The 19,429-nt window shown below is 38.8% G+C and overlaps 1 protein-coding gene across 3 annotated transcripts in view; it reads right to left on the bottom strand.

The window, feature by feature from the left end:
• The window catches only part of kcnab1a (potassium voltage-gated channel subfamily A regulatory beta subunit 1a), a 44,153-nt gene that overhangs the window by 2,847 nt on the left and 21,877 nt on the right, over positions 1–19,429 (bottom strand). For all 3 annotated transcript variants that reach the window (XM_061281389.1, XM_061281386.1, XM_061281390.1), the window contains 11 exons: positions 9,386–9,429; positions 5,406–5,443; positions 3,814–3,893; positions 3,527–3,571; positions 3,191–3,235; positions 3,067–3,110; positions 2,580–2,666; positions 961–1,046; positions 534–654; positions 364–458; positions 18–138 (listed from right to left, as the gene is read on the bottom strand). In XM_061281389.1, coding sequence (XP_061137373.1) covers positions 18–138; positions 364–458; positions 534–654; positions 961–1,046; positions 2,580–2,666; positions 3,067–3,110; positions 3,191–3,235; positions 3,527–3,571; positions 3,814–3,893; positions 5,406–5,443; positions 9,386–9,429 — 806 coding nt within the window. The remainder of the gene's footprint in view (positions 1–17; positions 139–363; positions 459–533; positions 655–960; positions 1,047–2,579; positions 2,667–3,066; positions 3,111–3,190; positions 3,236–3,526; positions 3,572–3,813; positions 3,894–5,405; positions 5,444–9,385; positions 9,430–19,429) is intronic.

Raw genomic sequence — 19,429 nt, 5'->3', positions numbered from 1 at the left:
AGGCTGGTCTGACTCACCCACAGCTAGTTGAGGTAACGTGCAGCCCAGCTTCTCTGATATATGGTTGAGCTCTTTCAGCTTAGCTTGCTGCTTTCGCCCATCTTCGCTCACAATTTTTTCTTTAAGCCATTGATACGACTAGAATAGCGAGAAAGAGGGAAAACAAAAGGCAGAGGGACTTTTTCATTCAAATACATTTTCATTAGTTTTCTGAAATAATTTATCATAAAAAGTAAGGTTGATTGGTTCAACTTTTCTTCGTTTCATTTGAACCCACTCCAAATTTCATCCATCTTCAATTAACCTAACATTGTGGAAGAACCAGGAGAAAAAAACTCACCAAAATCCAATTAGTGTGCATACCTTCATGGAAGCCCTGGAAGATTCAGGAATACCATTCTCATATTTCCCTGTGATGATGCCACACGCTAGCGGTGACCAAGTCATCGCTCCGACTCCTGCAGCAGTAGACAAGAGGCACGTTAACATAAGAACTGTGAAAATATGACAGGATGACAGTGAAGAGTCCTTGCCTATCTTGTGATAAAGTTCAGGCAGTTGCACTTCAACTTTCTCCCTCTGGAAGAGATGATACTCGGCCTGCTCACACACCGGAGGGATCAGATTAAACTGTCTTGCCACTGAGTACGCCTCCTGCAAGAACAAAGACGCAGTAAGAATTGGGAAGACTCATGGACTCATTAGTCTGTTTCTTTGTCACTGTAGAAGACAGGAAAGGGGGGAAGAAGCAAGTGATGGGATGGATTTAAAGAGAGGGAAGATGGATTAGAGAGGGCTGACCAAATGGTGGCAATCATCCACTAATTCATATGTCAACAAATTAATATTTGTCACTTGTTCTAATTTAGTAGAATCAAGACTAATTCTAATTTTGGTCAGCAATGGCTATTTATTACAAAATGTTCCATTGCAAATGTAGACTAAATTGTTTTTTTATACCATGATCTCCATGGCCGTCCATCGAGATGTTCCCCAGTACATTGCCATGCCTTGGTTGATCACATAGGTCATGGCCCGGACGATCTCTGTCAGATAAGAGCAAACTGTTAGTTGGCTGCAGTGAGTGGGATAGTATTTTGAAGCGTCTGTTTTTGTGTGTGTGTGTGTGTGGGGGGGGGGGGGGGGTCCTAATGCAAAATTTCAGTATGAATTAATCACTGATGGCTTTTTCACATATTCAAGAAAAATATATTGCTCTCGGGAGATTTTCTTGTATTAAAAAAAAAAAGGGTTTTCACCGATATCTTTGGTTCAAAAGTATTTTCTTTCTAATGTGTAGGCAGTAAAAAAATCCTAATTTGCTTTTTGTGTTTTAGTCAGATCATTTTTTGCTGATGGGTTTAAAACATTTCCAAAAGATTGATTTTTGCTAAGGAGAAATCATTTAGTTTGGTTACAGTTTTTCATGCAGTATGTGTTTTATCATGGTTGCTATGGCCGTATTACATTATGGTTCAGAACTACAATGAATAGCTTCAATCTTGGCCTCACAAAAGGAATTGTGAGTGGGACTGCGTAAAGTGTCTACCAATGTATTCTCTCCAAAAATGTTAAGTAAACAACAAATGAATCCAGACGGGATAGCACACAATGCACGGTTGCATTTTTCAATGTAGTTTTCTGACAACTCGTTACCAATCCCAATCCACCATCCTAACAATCTCACGTTGAGAGGTTTATGTTCAAGCTTACCGCAGCTCTAATGATGCAATTAACCTCAAACTGTGCTGACAGCATGAGCCAACAAAAACTCAGACTCGGGACTGTCATTAAGGCCATTCATCATCAAGCCGGCATCACTCTAATTGCACCGCAATCTCCCTCATGGATAGCATCACACTTATTTTCCTGTTTCTACAGAAGGTAAGTGCAGGGTTGTATTTAAGCAAAAGACATGGAGAAACTTTAGAAAATGGACCAAAGGTTTAATTCTACAAAAGAAATAAATGAAGTATCAGTGGTTCCTCACTGTATAGAAATTAGAATTGTTGTATACCTAAACGTTTGAGACAAAGTACCACGTGAGCAAGGTAAGCTTCATAAAGACACATTAGGATGACTTTGGTGTAGTAGTTTTTGATTGAATTCAAAATATATTGAAATTATCCCGAAATAATCCTTAGAGGGAAGCTCAACATGCACTGAGCTGACAGCGAACCAAATCAAATACACTCAGGCATGCAAAAAGAGATGCCAGCGTGAAATGGGTACACAGAGTGCAGCGCCACTTAAGCTGGGGGGGGCAGAGGGCCGGTCCCCAAGGGCACCTTGACAGTAGCAAACAAGTGTCTGTCTAACAACCAGTTGCCATATTTTTGTCCACAGCGGGACTCTAACCTAAAGCTCAAGAACTTAGAGGTGAGATACTCCCCCACCTAACAGAACCCAGACCTCTATCGTGCAACTGTAGAATGAACTTAAACGGAGATTGCTATCCTTGACTCTAAGATTTTGTAGAAACACCTCCCAGAACAGTAGAAGTTGATATTACACTCTAAGTAATGGACATGTTGACGTGATTGCAATTTCACAGGACCCTAGTGTGGTTACTGCCTCACCTTCCATTGGCGTGTTGGTGTCAGGGCGGTTGGCAAAAACGACATCGACGTACTCCAACTGCATCCTTTGTAGCGAGCCTTTCAGACCTGGGGAGCACACGTGAGGGTTCATTTAGACCACAGGTGTCAAACTCAAGGCCCGGGGGCCAGATACAGCCCGCTACATCATTTTATGTGGCCCGGAAAGACAAATTGTGTGTCATTACTAGAATAGCAAATTGTCTTCACTTTTAATAATATATATTTTTTGAAATAGTTGACCAGTTTTTACTCGTCTGATTTGAAAACGAGTTATTTGTCAGTTTGTTTTGTAGCTTTTACTGTATATAATGTGAGGTGCTCATACATTTATTTGGGTTGACAGTCATAATGGCCCTCCGAAAGAAGCTATGACTACAATGCGGCCCGTGAAAAAAAAGAGTTTGACACCCCTGATTTAGATTAATAAAAGCAAAAAGATCAACAAGTTGTAATGCTTGAGGCATACCTTCAATAATATGCTTTCTAGACAGGCCTCTCTCTGTCTCTGCTCTGATGAAAAAAAAAAAAAAAGATTTGCAAAAGTTTCCAACATGGCGGAAAGAAATTGCAGCGTAGAACTCCTCACTTACTTTCCTCCCCAGTAAAGTTTGGTTGTAATGACCAAGCTGGATCTCCTACAAAATAGCAAAACAGAAAATAAAAGGAACCTGGAAAGATGCTTGCTGTATTGATTTTAAGCTCAGCGGTAAATAAGTTTCAAGATCGATACAGCGTCTCTTTGTCTGTCTCGAAATTATTATTCTAGTCTTCAAATCAAATGTTTTGCTGTCTACAGTCACAGTTTAAGTTTAGTTGCTTTGGCTTTCTTGTCCTCCTTATTACATTCACAGACTGTTCTTGATTTTTTTTTTCCAAGTCACAATACTAAAATGGATTGTGTTCAGAAATTTAAATACTGTCATTACCTCCAGCATTTCTTCTTGATAATGGTTCCAAGAATCACTTCGGCCCTGCAAGGCAGAATGAAAAAAACTAGAACTATATTTCGATTTAGTTCATGTACTTTTACGAGTAATACACAATGTCGATTTTGGATTTGTCCTAATGATATGTATTTTGTATGTTTGAGCTGTTGTAAATCGAAAGCAGCACAAAGTCTGAAGAAAAATTCAATTCCCGTTGACATCTATACTCCTTACATGTGAGTTGAAGCATAAGTGCGGAAAACCCGAGAAGTTGGAACAACACCCACCTGCCGCCCGCATAGACTTCAGCTGTGTCAAACAGATTGACCCCGTTCTCGTAGGCGATGGTCATCAGCTGCTCTGCAACCTGGCAACATAAGTTGAACCGTGAGGACGAAAAGCTAAATTCCACAACAAGATAGATTAAATATGTACCCAAATAGATTTTTCACACTGAGGAAGAAAATGCCACCTTCATATTTGAATGCAAAATACCGACAAACAATAAAAGCAATTGTGGTTTTGATACAATTTTGTCTTCCAAGTAATATAAAAAAAAAAAAGGAACTTTTCCTTCTGCTCAAATAGCAATGTAGCAATAACTGCATTTTCTAGTTTAAGTTCAATCTTACTGTCATATGTAATTGATGAAGGCTTCCACCAAAGGTTTGCAGTAAATATTCTTTGTGTACATGCTTGTGGAGCGTTTTTGCTGCAGGCCAAATGGATCAGCTGTAAAATTCAATAGCTTCCCATTAAATGTGTTTATGATGAAAGATGAAAACATGACAAATGCATAAAAATGGGTGGTAATGATTTCTAACAAGTTCTGACACACCTCGTATACTGACTCATCACTCGAGAGTCACTGTGAATTTGCAGAGCTACTTGTGGAGAGATTTTGTGTTTAGGTTGTTGCTGCTGTTTATTCTCAGGTGGTGTGGGAACACTTGAATGGACGTTATGCATCATCCAGTGAGGAAAACCAGAATACATTTTCTTGGTTGACATAAAAAAAAGGCTACTCAAACCTCCCACATGCCAGCTTCATGACTACACAGTTAACAATTCCAATTTCCAACTTATCATTTGTCTAAACTATCGTCTGTGATTGCTGCTGCTGGTTCTGCTGCCCATGGAGGAGTAAAGAAAATCACATTCATTATTTAATGATGCAAACGCGCTCAATGGTGTCTTTAAGACTAGCCATCTGTTAGACAAGCCTTTGTTTTGCAGATATCACCATGATATATTATAGCGGAGCCTAATCCTGATTGTGCATCTGCTGACCAAGTGCTTTAATATAAACAGAGAAACAAATTGTCTTTAATTAAAGGGCAACAATAAAGTCCACCATGTGGAGCCAGTGATCATTTATCACAATAAAACGTTGCCAGCAGGTATTGTCTAACAATGCTTGTGTGGTTGTGCCTAATCAGGCATAGTGAAGATCTGTTGACGTCAACATAAAATAAAGAAGGGGTGTTCCTAAGAACGATACACACATAATGGTAATCAAGACAAATGTTAGTACTTTGACCCAGCAAAGGACTAATTGTTGGATAGTTCTCAAAGATTATCCAGCGGTGCATATACAATTTCCATAACCTGGTTAGAATTCAAACTGTGGAAGAGACAGTATGTCACCAGTGACATTGAACTGGGGAATAATAGCTGGGAGGAAGACATGTGACTCCATTGCATTGTCTTTAGGGTAAGACAAATAATATAGTTACATAAATGTACTGTTTGTGTGTCTCTTGCATTGTGTGCGTGCATGTGTGCGAGAGATGCCACAACTGGGCATGCAACACACCTTGCAGTTTTCTACTTGAATAAAAGCATGAAGGATTGGATAGGGAGAAAAATAACATCATACCTCATCTGTTATCTGACCCCCAAACGTCACCCATGTTCCTGGCGAAAAAACAGAAAGTGACAATAGCAATTAGACTTTAAATAGCATTTTGTGACATGCGTCATTTTGTAAATTGTGACCGAGAGTGTAAACTATCAAGGCTGTCATGTCCCCAAGAGAAACAGTGTATCATTTTATGAATGATTAATAGTGTAACTGCCTGTTAGCGCTTTATAATAGTGATGCTTATGTGAGTGAGCGGGTGTTCCCGTATCTTGCAGCGTGTGTAATACGCGCTGCTGATTAGAACATAAACAATGCTGATGACATGCAAAAGGTTAAGACACCACAAGCTGAGAAATTCCTCAGCAAATCCCCTCAGTGAATTATTAATATAGCTCTGATGTGAGTGAAAACGCTTCCCATTCAAAAGTGTTGCAGCAATCCAGAAATTTACATTGCCACAAAATTGTCTGCGACAGGAATGCAAATTTGTGTCTGCTTCAAACTTTCAAATGCTGCATGGCTTTTAATGTTGCTCAGGGGATTGTAAGATTTGCTTGAAAACAGATAAAGAAGCAAGTCTGAAACTTCTTGGAGAGGTGACCTGCCGCCATCCTATTTTATGTACTTTTCCTTTTGTTTATTTTCAGGGAAAAAAAATGCTGAACCAACAAATGTTTCTTTTTTTCTCAGAACCATTTATTTATTTATTTGCTTCACACACAAACAGCATACTTGGTGATTCATTATGCAACTACACGTTTAGCTAATAAGCAAACTCTATTTTCTCCCAGTTGCGGGTTTTGTTCCTAAGCAGAATTCATTAGACTCAATCGTGCCTTAGGGAAGAAAACATGTTGTACGATGTGAGCAACTTCTCACCCAGAGTCATCTGGTGAAGCTTCCAGCTCCTCTGCGACCAATGAGGACAAACACGAAAGAAAATAACAACACAATCTCACCATGTAGCAATGTTTCCTTTCACACTCCCACACATAACAACTCTTATATGTCCACTGTTGACTTGTGCTGCTCCAGTGTCATCGAGGGATGAACAAGGCCTAGTAAAAAGGCAGTTAAGCACATGCTCAACTTTATGACAACAGAAGCCACACATTTGGATTGGAACAGCTCCTCTGAGCTGTGATTTAGTCTCACTTACAGATAATTCCCTTGGATGCGTTGTGGAAGCGCAAAGCAACTCCTGCTGTTTTCGACATGTGTAACATCTCATCACTGGTAATGGGGGTTGATTTGAAATTGTTGAGGTCCGTAACCATGGAAACTTCACGACAGTCTCAGCTATTGTATGTCCACAGCCATTATGTGATTGCACAGTGGAGTGTCTTTGCAGTCAATATTTCTTGTCTACATTTCCCACTCACCTGTGAAAAGTGTGTTTTGAACATCTCTCTGCAAGCGTGAGGCTTTTCAGTCAGCCCTTAAAGCTATTTCCAGTGTGGCAGAATTGTAATTACTGCTACGGATGTCCAGTTGGTGTTTTGTGTCTGAGTGGGAGGCTCAGTGTGGGATGAAAACCCTGCAGAGCTCGAGTGTCAAGGCCAGCGCACATCAGAGATCAGCAGAGTTTTGGCTCTTTGATGGAAATTGAATCCCCGTGAACGTCAAACATTGCTTTTTCTCTGCGCCGGTGGATGAACGTTAGGTTGCTATGCAACAACTGTAAATCGGATAACTTTGAGAGGGTTGCTCCTGAAACCGAGAGGATTGGAAGTCAGAAAGCGGGTTCAAAATTTACACCTGATTCAAGCAAGTTATAGTCACAAAACAGAAACCGGAAGTGGTAGCTTGTTCCTTGAGGATTGCAGCCTCAGATCTCCATGGGTGAAACGATACAAAATCGCAAATGCCAAATTTTTAAACTGACTAAACCTTTGGATCTATTTTTGGGGCCGTCTACTGCACTGCACAATTCTTATTGACTTCTTCAGAACAAAATTCGAATCACCTTTTGACTACTGTTCTGTTTTTTTTCTGCCTTGTCTACATTTCGACTGCTGCTTTCAGTGGGCGGAGAGAGCAACATAAACAGCATAACTCCATTTAAAAATAATGTTACACTTGGGCTGAAAATTCAACTTCACAACTCACGTCAGTGACTTTTTGGTTATATAAACTAGGCAATATAAGATAATACAGTACAAATGAATTCATTATGGCCTTTATGCTTATTATACATTCACAGGACATCTCATTTATTTTGGTTTAGAACTTTTGTTGTACTTTGAACTACTTTATAATTAGACACCATCATACTGGGAGCTGTTGCTAATATCATTTCCTACTTAAGCTTAATGAAGTAAAATGAGTCTCATTGGATTTTACGGACGAACCTTGCCAGTCAGCGTCTTCAGAAACGAGAGCGTGAAAGGGAAGAACTTGGGGAGGTGAAAATTTGACACGCTCAGTGAGTGAGAGGGTCCATTAGAGGATGAAAAGCTGCAGTAACTTGTCCTCCCCAGCACCCATCCGTCCTCTCACTGCCTTTTTGCACTGTAGGAGTTTTCATCCAGAGCAAAATATTGCAAGCATTCATCAGTCGATGGCACGCATTAATTAAAGCCCTCCTTCCTCTGTGACAAGTAGGCATCATAATTGGAAAAAAATAATGAGCTCGTGTACAAGTGCTGATGGTCCTGATAATGCTGATTATAAATCCGTGTCTCTGTGTGTGTTTGGATGTGCGCAGTCCACAAATAATTAGCATCTGTTGAAAGCAGCTCAAAGCTTATAGTGGCCGTTCTGAATTGCTTTGAAAGGATAGATGCCTGCAAAGTTTGGATTGATCACGCTAATCATCTCATTTTGTCAACAACACCATCCGACACTCCAGGCCAATCGCGAGTTGAAAATAGTAACTTCAATTTCATTTAAATTGGGAGCAGTTTTATTGGGACTAAGGAAGTTGCTTCTATTTGACAAATGAATTCATTTCATGCTGGATGTGGTATAAGTTCTTTTCATTGTCTGGGAAATCTTAATAGCCTTGAATGGCTCACATTATGCAATTAGAGACTAAACTAAAATTTAATAAAAAGAAGTGAGCTACAGAATGCCAACAACGAAAAAGAGGCATACAGTACTGTGCCCATCTGAAAAGCTGATGCTGAACTTTTGAGTTGCTTGCTTTGAAAAAACTGGATAAAGATTCAAAGAAAATTAAATTGAATTGAATTGAAAATCCCCCTCGTAAAGAAAAACATTTTATTCATTGTTTATATATTATCAAAATCATTTTAAAAAACTAACAATAGGCTTTTGGAGCGTTCAATGTTGGAGGCACGACTCTAATTTCTTCTTTTTTTTACAGTGTCGTCTTTTTGTTGAAAATCATGCATGCAGTGTGCACAAAAAACATCCAACAGGCATGCACTCAGGGGAAAGATGTCAGTGTGAAGGCCAACTTGACTGTGTTGTTCCCCTAAGCAGTTTGGGGGCGTTTAGTGCCTCGTACAAGGGCACCCTGACAGGACGCAGAAAACATACTGGCTATCCCTGTAGCAACAAGTCCCATTGTGTATTTTTAAATTATGTACATATACACATCCGGTCTGATCTCGACAACATCTTTTCTCTATAGCCCGTCTCGCCCTGTCATCAACGTGCCCAGCCAAGGCGCAACGTGTGACAGACAGCTGCCATTCGGTTGACCTTTTCTGTACTGCGCAGCTCCATCAAATTGAAGCAGACCACTTTGACTAATGTGAAGCAAACAAGTCAAAAGCAAGGTAGCTGTCACAGTCATAATGGCCAATGGATTTGGATTTTCTCTTCTTTTTTCTTGTTAAAGGTATTGGTCGATATGGGACACTTATTCCAAAGAGAAGGACCTCGCTAGATAATCCTAATCTGCTATGCATTTCCATTTTTGTTAATCCTAATTGACTTTGAAATTCTACAGCTCTTTATTCACAAAATGAACATTTTTAATGATTTGATTCACTGAATGAGACAAGGGCAAGGTGAAATTTACTTACCAAGTCCTAGGCATGACACCCTTAGTCCTGACTTTCCAAGGTTTCTGTAAGCACAGAAGAAAACTACTTAACTCAGTGGTACTTTAAAACACATTTGCATGCACACCGTTTCACAACGAAAGAAATATCTGTCAATCCAATATTCCGAGATTTTCATTAGGCTCACGTCATCAGACAACATCACATCTGCAATGAGCAACTGTTTACCCGTCAGCAAAATAATTGGAGTTTTCACCAATCTTCCATTTTCACTCGCCTGTCAAAATCACTAAAGTGATTTATTACTGACGTGACTTCACTGCCATTTCATATCGGAATGCTTAATTGGACATCCGAATGAAACCATCCTACGGTAATCAATTTTTGATGATGCACTAGATCCCCACAAGACACTTATTCACACCAGCAGCAAAACAGTGTTTGTGGGTTTAATCCCATCGCATCCTGACGTTGATACGCATGGATTTACATCATGACAGCCCAACACGTCTCTTGTAGCTAAGACCTACCTAATGAGATTTTGTATCGCCTCCAGCAGTCTACAAGTACTTTTGTTCGGTGTTAGTGGCTGTCTCACTCCCGTGATAGTTGAAAATGATTGTACATCAAACCCAAAGAGGGTGATAGTCCAGAAAGTTAATATATGAAGGCAATTATTTACCATTCAATTACGCAATCTCAGTGAGAAATAAACAATTCAGAAGACAACTAGCAACAGAAGGGATTTTGCTTGACCTTTGAGGTATCATTAGAGGTGCTCCAACTTTTTTTAAATTTTCTTGGGTCATCTAATTGGTTCAGTAGGCCTACATGAGCAGGAGAGGTGTGATGAGAATTGGAAGAACGACAGCGCTGAAGCTAATGACCAATGAGGATATGCAGATAAAGATGGGGTAGAAGATAATAGGATTCCCCACTTGTAAGAGGCATTGTCGTCATTATTTGTAATGTTTCTCAAAAGGCTCTTGCAAACACTTAGAGGCCGCACTCACCACCTTCCGCTTAGTGCACCGCATGTATACTCACGCACGCACAGTGGGCAGCCATCCTGGGCCATCAAATATTTATTGAAATTTTAAACCCCTGTAATCGCTTTTCCAAACAGATCTTGCATAACAAGCCTCCCTTGTCAATGAAGCTATTCATCTTTACCTAAACACGTCTTCATTTGCTACATGATGGACAGTAATGACTTTCTCTATATATCCCTGCCGTGATGCGATTTGTCTCTTGTTGCAAGTGAAGGAGATTCTCCCCCTCACCATTTTTGATGCATGGTTTACTCCCCAGCTTTATAGCAAAATAACGTTGGATGATAATTCCAATTAACTTAAACTGCAATCGGTCAAACCACCAAGTCCATATGCATCATGTTACGTCTTCTGACATTTGAATACAGTGCCATGTAAATGAACAATAAAGGTTGACGGACAAATAGTGGACATTTTGTGAATCATCACAGAAAATGTATTAATATCATAACCATCATAATTCCACACAATTTAGCTTGCACCACAAATGAGATCATAGTTCTGTCAATTGGCCAAAGTCATACAGTATACTTCATTCATATGAGAATAAAAAAGAAACATCTGAGGTAAATTACCAATACTTTGCTGATTGGGAGTATGTTATTGCTCTATTTTTCATTGACTGTGTCCTGAGTTACTCCAAACAAAATCCAACATCATTCATTTCAATTGAGTGCACTGCGGATGACAACCTTAAAAGCTCTTTTAACTATCACAAAGTTCCAGCTGTCATACCGTCTGTCAATACCGTGCAGGCTTGATGTACCTAGATTTAGAAATAAAAGGAAATGCAGAGGTGACAAAACAAAAGTGTTTGTGACAATGATAAATTGCACCAGCCACCGATGAAATAAAGCATGCGTGCGTTTGACAACAGGCATCATTCAGTAATTAAAAGAAGCAGTGATGCAGTGGGAAGTTGGAGACTTACTTTTTGTCCAGGACAGAAGAAAGGAAACATTAATCATACTATAACAACTGAAGAAATTGACAGACCCGAATATGAAAAGACGGTGTGTTATTCTGTGTGTGGACAGCCCACGACATCCAATTAAATGACCAGAATCAAAGTGGGCATCGTTCTTGAGCCAAATGAATTGGCCCTCATTTAAATCCATGTTGAGTCAGCTCCATATGCATCCTGGGATTAGACCTCAATAAATAAACACTTTGTAAGAATCTCTCCGTTCAGCTGTTTTGTGACCCACTTGTATTCACCATCAGTAAGACTAGTTTCAAAGAGCTGTGAGCCACAGATGCAGGAAGTTACGTACAGTACCACTGAGATTTGGAAAAAAAAATTAAGGCTCATAAAAAAAGAAAAAAACCAGTTTCATTAACAAACAATTGTGGAAGAAAACCAATCACGACATAGAAAATATTTTTTCGTTCACCACCTTCACTGTGTGTTTAAGAAATAAATCCAAATATTGTTTTTTTTTCCTGGGACTGATTGTCAACCAATCACAGGGTACATACTGGAAATTTCCCATTTTCTATTGATGCTATCAATAAAACGCAATGTAAAAAAAAAATGGATGGTACCGACTGACGACCTGCAAATCTGAAAATCTTCCCCCAGATATGTTTAGAATGAATAAAACCATCATATTATATCTGTGAAAAATACTGTATTAGCATCGGTGTGCGCCTTAAGGTCTAATTAAAACCCTGAATCGAATACAAGTGACTTTCTTGGATAACTTCCGAGAGATTTTACAAGCAGTCATCTGCAACATACCGTGTTCATCATTTATTGATGAATGAACTGCTGAAAATATAAAACCACTGAGAGCACCATAGTGGGTGGGAGGTTGTGTTCTACTCTATATGATGACTGTAATGCGTTATGTAGCTTGAATCCAGAACAGCTGCATTACTCCAATTATCAAGACCCCTCAAATGACCTTCCACTTCCTCTCCGCAAGGTTGTCGAACCAGCCTTGTAAACTTTTCTTCCTTACTTAGCACCCTGAGCGGCTCGTGTCGCCTTGCCCTCGTCTCTCCCCGGTTCTGGATTTTCTTTTGGCTCAGTGTCTCCCTATGGTTTCATTATCGAGTTTGCTCAGCTTGACTGCTGCTTCCCCCGAGCTAACCGCAGCCTTGTTGCCACCAAGGCTTAAATAAAATATCCTTTTTATGACACACCAGGACGCATATTTCTCAGTGGTCTACACTAGAGTTCACTAATCCGTTTAACATATTGCTTTTGTTCTGTCTTTGGATTCGGAATAAATCCAAATACGCGGTAGCAGCACACACTGGCCAATCCTCCTGATTTTCCAGGGTCTCTCATGTATTTAACTGCAATTTTCCTTCGAGTGTTACATTTGTCCCTTTCTTTCATGGTTTTGAGGTTTTGCCATTATTTATTCACTTGCCTTGGATTGTGCTTCATCACAACTGTTTTCATTCGGATTAGAGTTACAGCCACTTTTGTCTTTCGTCCAGTGTTTTCTCCGTTTTTCAGTCTAATAGGTTACATTATAGGTGAAGATAATTGCCAGTCATCATGTGGATGGTTCAGATCATGTTTGATCTGCTACATTTTTTATTTATTTTTTGCTCTATTCATATTCAGTTGAAAAAGAAATGTAACCCGTCTTCGGTGACCAAAAGTCTTTTAGTTGGATATTCTGTGACTAATGCTAGCACACACTTGTGATCAAATAGCTAAATGGATATACATATGTAGATGTACAAAATATAAACTAGTATATATTTGTTTATTTTTAACAGTAGATGAAAAAAATTAAATATAGTAAGTGCATGATGGCTGAAAAAAAGTGACGTCTACTTTATTGGAAGAAAAATAAAAAAACATAGCCAATCCCATTTCAACCCTATACTAAGGTATTCACATAAGTATAATATAATATAATTCAGTGTTCTTTTTGAATCACTTTTAGGAGATCACATCTAATTGAAATTCAAAGTGATAGGAATATGAATGGAGGCAAGGCGGAGGAGCAGAACACAGAGTGAGTATAACACTGTGAGAATGTAATAAATCACTTTCACGTTATTTAAATTTCAACAGTAGAAACACTGTGTCACTGGTAATAATGCTTGTTACCACTTAAACTTTCAATGAATATAGGGTGTTGTATAAAAAAATATATACGTACACGCACATTGTATTCCAAATCACCATATAATTTATATTCTTACATAGTGACATCATCAAGGCTTATATGGTGCCAAAAAGTGATAGAAATCTTGCAATTTAAAGACAACAAATTCTTACCAGCCAAAAACAAGAATGCTCTGTCAACCTGTGGTTACATTTATATGCAATTTTAACAACTGTTGTTTCTGCATTGTTTTTATTTTACCACCCAGCATCCACAAGTCTTCATTTTGCACAACTCAAGCAGATTAATGATTGTACTTCTCCGTATGTGAGCGTCTGTTCAGACAATCTGCTGGATGACATAAATTATCATGTTATATTACTTCCACTGTCAGATCCAATTATGGTGAAACATAGTACGGCTCCTTTTGACTTTGCGTTTAAATATAATAATAATATCGCAACAGCCTCATGAATGACATGAATACTCATCTGTAGCAGGTTGATCTTCCGAACCGCTTATCCTCACGAGGATCGCAAGGTGTGCTGAAGCCTATCCGAGCAGTCAAACTCTACACAGGAAGGCCAGATCTGGAATTGAACTCACAAACTAGTGCTATCCAGTTTGAATGCAATCTATTTATTATATCTTAGTCTTGTATGGAATTTAATATTTTATTTACAATTCAATTTAAATTGTGCCATTATGCAGGAATTCATTTATTTTGTAGTCAGCGAATGTAGAGAAACAGCTGACACAGTTAAAAACCAAAAGATAAAAGCATGTGACATCATCCATTCATGTGATTTCATTCATGCTGGAAAAACAATTTTGATCCAAAGTTCTATTAGACAGACTTCTAATCAATTATTCAAATTGATAATATTTCTTTCATCATTTGGCTTACACATTACATCTCCAAAATGCTTTTTCACTGCAATTTGTGTGTTTTATTACTTTTGCTCAATAAACAAAACAGAATAGAAAAGGATGAAACAATTAGTATTCAGTTATAGTACGGATGAAAAGAACACAAGGAAGACGGAATATTAAAATTAACATACGCAGATGCAGCGATGTTGTGCTTGCACATATTCTCAATCGTTATCTATTAAATATTTTCAATTTTCACGTATAAACAGATTAATAAACCGTGTTAAATTTACCAAGACAAATGCTTACGCTTACAAAAATTCCCATGTCCCACATAGAGCAAAACACCAGCATGTGCATTCTCTCATAAAGCCATCGGCGACATCTACTCATGGGAATTGGAGAAAAGTCAGAGCCAGCAGATTTTGTGGCCACTGGTGTGGCTGGTTGAGACACAATAAGTCCCAAGGAGCTAATGAGCCGAATTGCTGGATGGATTTTCATTACTCCTTTATATACTGCACATTGGCACACATAAAACAATTGTCTGATAGTGGATATTGAGTAGTGCGTGTCACATAATCAATTACTCACACTGAATGGATACAATATTTTTCTAGAAATTAGTTATTGCTGTTCATATATAGTACACACACACACATATTGCTAGTAGATGAATACACTGAACCAACCAGTAATTCCAAGTATTCTAGAGGGAATCAATTAGTGATGCTTATCAATTAGGTCTATGACTATACATTGCAATCATATGCAAAAAGTAAGTCTTGTCTTCTTGTGCATTTTCCCGCAAGTGCTTGGCCTCATTTTCCTATCTGCATAATGCATATTCAAATACACGGTCGTCTTCTTCTATATACTTGGGGCTTTTGTAACAGCTCGCTAGCTTCTTCTATATATTTGGGGCTTTTGTAACAGCTCACTCACTTCTTTTAAAACACTAGGATTTACAATACCGTGGCTAGCATTTGACATTTAGGGTATACACGCTACAGTGATCAAAACAATACCTAACACAATCTTGGTGGCAATGAAATACCCCTCAGGTATAAACACATCTGTATTACAAATTGTATCTATACTTTTTAACTAATGATTAACCTTTTCTTTCGCTTATTCTTTATTGTATTTCTCAGAGTGGATCCTAAAACTTGATTCTGAAACGGGGCAGTTTGGACAATTGCAAAGAGGACACTCATTTCAAAGCCTTGACAGAAATGTGGACGCTTATACTGTCGCTGCAAAAGAGAGCCCAACTCTACATTTTCCAAAAATCTTGAACTTTCCCTTGTAGTGGATGCAAACAACACACAGTATCCCAAACTGCCAATACTTTGGTCTCTCTAATGCCTTGAGCTATCATGATCCTGTTTAAAAATTCCACCAGTCCATCAATGATGCCGTTGGATGCTCTCATCAAAATGAGGTCTGCTGCATGCAATGAATGCAAAGTACTAATGAGTTCATATAGACACTGACCATACTAAGCTTCACCACTGCATTATTCACTACATCGCTTTCTAGCTCACTCGGCTGTGACCTCACTGCAGCAGCCATTATTATAGCCACTGCAGCCTTTTAGATTTGACCCGTTTGAACTGAGGTATGCTCCTTCAGCCTCAGCTTTAGGCACACCTGCACAATCTTAAGAGATCCAGTGCATTTGAGTGCAATCATCTGAGAAGCAAAGAAGCCAATACAATAAATAAAATACAACATACTTTAAAGTATTTGTCAGACCAAAGTACCTCTTCATGTTTGGGTTAAGAGCAGTCAAAAAGTGACCATAGTGAAAATTCTTCATTCCTCCCTTATGTGCTTTCTAGGTGTTGATCAAATGTGCTCATTAGTTTGTCACGGAATGAACATGATTACGGCCATAATGAGGCCATGCAAGCGCTTTAATAATGTGCTTACAACTTAATGAAGCCGTTTTTGTCACGAAATTAAAAAAAAATCAGTATCTCCAGGGCCTTATTTATTTCCTATGTCTTTCTAGACATTTCTTGCTTTTTTTTATCCCAAAGGTCTGTCAACACACGTTATCTCATTGTCGTGGGTCCAAAGATCAAGGCAGGAGAAGGGATAAAGCTAGGAAGGAACTGTAATTACAGGCCAAGTAAGGGGGCTTGAAATAGGAAGGGGGTTGTTCAATAAAGCTGGAGTTGGCAACATGTGATACTATGTTGTCATGCAATTGTATCCGACACTAATCACAAGTGTTGGAGGCAGAGAAAAATAGTGGGATGGCCAGAACTGGAAAGGCAATTAAGCGCAACAGATGTTGGAGGTTCAAACTATCAAGGTGAAATAAATGTTATTTATTTAATGTCCCAATATCACCACATGCAGGTTAGCATCCACTAGTTTGTCTCTGTGATAAACTCATCAAGATACATGCTAAGGGTATTCTGACATAAAAAAAAAAAAAAAAAGTAAAACGTCCTTTAGTGCCAGAGAATAGGTTAGGATGTGGCTGGGGGAATGTATCAGGCCAGATTCAACTGCACGAAGCAAAAGAACAAGACTTGCAGAGCCTCTAAAACACTAAAAAGTAGTCTGACCGAAAGTGATTAAGTGGCCCCAGTCAGGAATTGAATTCATTAAATGAAAGGATCTCATAGGGTGGCCCTTCACCTTTTCAGAGGTTCATGAAAAAAAGAGGCAACATTGTGAGTGAGCAATCTAATGCGAAGTTGGTTTCCTGCGGATTCAAGGATGTGATCCTAGAGAGCAATCATTTTTCAATATTAATTGTTAATTCATTCTGCTGATGAACAGTCAAATGGTTGACTGCTGACTTGACTTGGAGGTCAGCGTAATGATTGCTTGTCTGTAAATGTGCCCTGCAATTGACTGCTGACATGTCCACAATATAATCAGCTGAGATAGGCTCCTGCTACCCACGGCCCTCAACGGAATCAGCATTTATAAAATGGATGGATGGATCCTAAATGGGGAAATTCATTCATTTTATTTTCATGGAGTTCAATGAAATTTAAATGACTTTCTTTAAACCAATAGTGTCATCTAGAGGAGTAAAAAAAATACAACTGGTTCATAAAGCAAATTTGAAGCTTCATTTCCCATCACAATAGATTCTAAGTCTATTCACTGAAGTCAAGTGAATCCCCTGAGTTTAAAAGAAGTGTCATTAATGTCAAAAGCAGTGCGCCAATGTCAAACTACTAATTGGAAAGATTTACTTAAATGCTGACACATAACCAGATGGGAAGACTGTGGAGAGGGAGCAGACCGAATCAATATTGGTGGAGTTTGACAATTTCCTGAGGGGGTCCCTGGCATACAGTATGATGGAATATATCTATCAGCTCTCAATCACTTCCTCTCGTCTTGTTTCACTCACTCACGTATTTTACAATCGCACACTTTTCAATTTCCTTTTAATTGAAGTTGTGCCATTTCCCCGTGCATGTGTGTGGATGCGTGTGGGTGTTTCACACAAAAGCAGCTTCTAAAAGAAGACACAATCCCCTCACTCGGCTGAGAACAAAATAACAAATTCCTACCAGCTCGTTTTGTTTTGTTTTTTCACACCACATTTGTACAGACTTAACCTCACATCTACAAACACCACCGTAAAACCGCTGCTAAGACACGCAAACACACGTGAGACAACCCCACATAACAGAAAGCCTCCCGCTCACAGTTTTATCTGTCATTTGCATCTCCATGGAGACAGAAAGTCAATTACATGGCCTTCATATGCATACACACCCGGTCCTTTTATCTGTAATGTAGCCTGGAAACCAATACACAAACACATCGTCAACATCTTTTCAAAGGCTTCTTCGTTTTGATGCTCTTTATTTTAGCTTTCTGATGTCTTCATGCAGACTTTTCAAAGAAGCATGCAATTTATGACTCATTTGATGCTTCATATCACATTGCATCCATCTCTTTTGACCTCATGTCTGACATTAATGTCGAGTTACTCACAAGGACATGAATACAACCAGAAATACTACTGCAAATATTAATCCATCGATGTGAATGATAGAACAAAAAAAGTAAAGGATAGGATTTCTTGGCAACAAGAGCGCTTTGGTTAGTTGTGTGGTTTTATGAATTGCGGCACCCATATTTTATTAGAATATGGCCGAAAAGGTCCATGAGGTTCCGTCAACTTTTTCATCGCTGCTCAATTGCTTCGCTAATGATATCAAGCGCTAACTCATTTACATGCATCACTAATGTGGCCTTTTGCATTACTATGCAGTGCAAATATCTTAGCAGAGGAAGTGTCATTAAGGCTTCGCCGCAAAATGAACAGGATGTGAAGATTCTGAGTAGAACATGTACAAATGATGGGAGAAAATTATGTGACTACCCATTTGACTGTATAAAAATGTACTTTTAGTTGTGTTTGTTTCATAGTTTAATTTATTCTTTGATATGCTGAAATTGATTGTGTTAAAGTTAAAGAGAATATGAATTTTATTTTGTTTAAATTATTTATTTTTTTTGCTTTCATTCCCTCTTTTCCGAAGAACTGTGAACATTACAAAGTGCAGGTTATTGTGACACGAACTGAGATGAGTCCAGTTCTATACTGGGATTCACACTGGCTGCGTTTATTCAACCATTGGTATTGGCCAAACATTAATAATATTGTATTGCTACTCTGTGATTCCCATCTTAAGTGTTTTCATTGCCACCATGGAATTAAAGCCATCTGCAGCAGTCACAATATGTGTTTAACAATATACACCTCCTCCAGCCACTGTCTGATTGTCGTCAGATGGATTGTGTAAGAATCACTCCCATAAAGTTATAGTGCACCTTGTTAAATAGCATCTTGCCGCTACGCTGTTTACTCACTGGACTGGGAGGAAAGGCGCACTTATTCCAAGCGAGGCCTTGTCAGATGATTGTCCCTTTGAACAGGCTTTTGGTTGTAGTAGAAAGGGGGAAACGGCTCTGAAGGTGATTTATTATTGAACAGAAATCCTTGAAATAGCATTAAAAGAGCAAAGGGGGTGTTCAGACAACACCGCTTACATAGCCCACAGGTAAGTCGCACAAAA

Source organism: Syngnathus typhle, linkage group LG6 (assembly GCF_033458585.1).
Source record: "Syngnathus typhle isolate RoL2023-S1 ecotype Sweden linkage group LG6, RoL_Styp_1.0, whole genome shotgun sequence".
NCBI lineage: Eukaryota > Metazoa > Chordata > Actinopteri > Syngnathiformes > Syngnathidae > Syngnathus > Syngnathus typhle.
The sequence above is the reverse complement of the archived record's forward strand: the minus strand, read 5'-3'. Positions and strand labels throughout refer to the sequence as shown.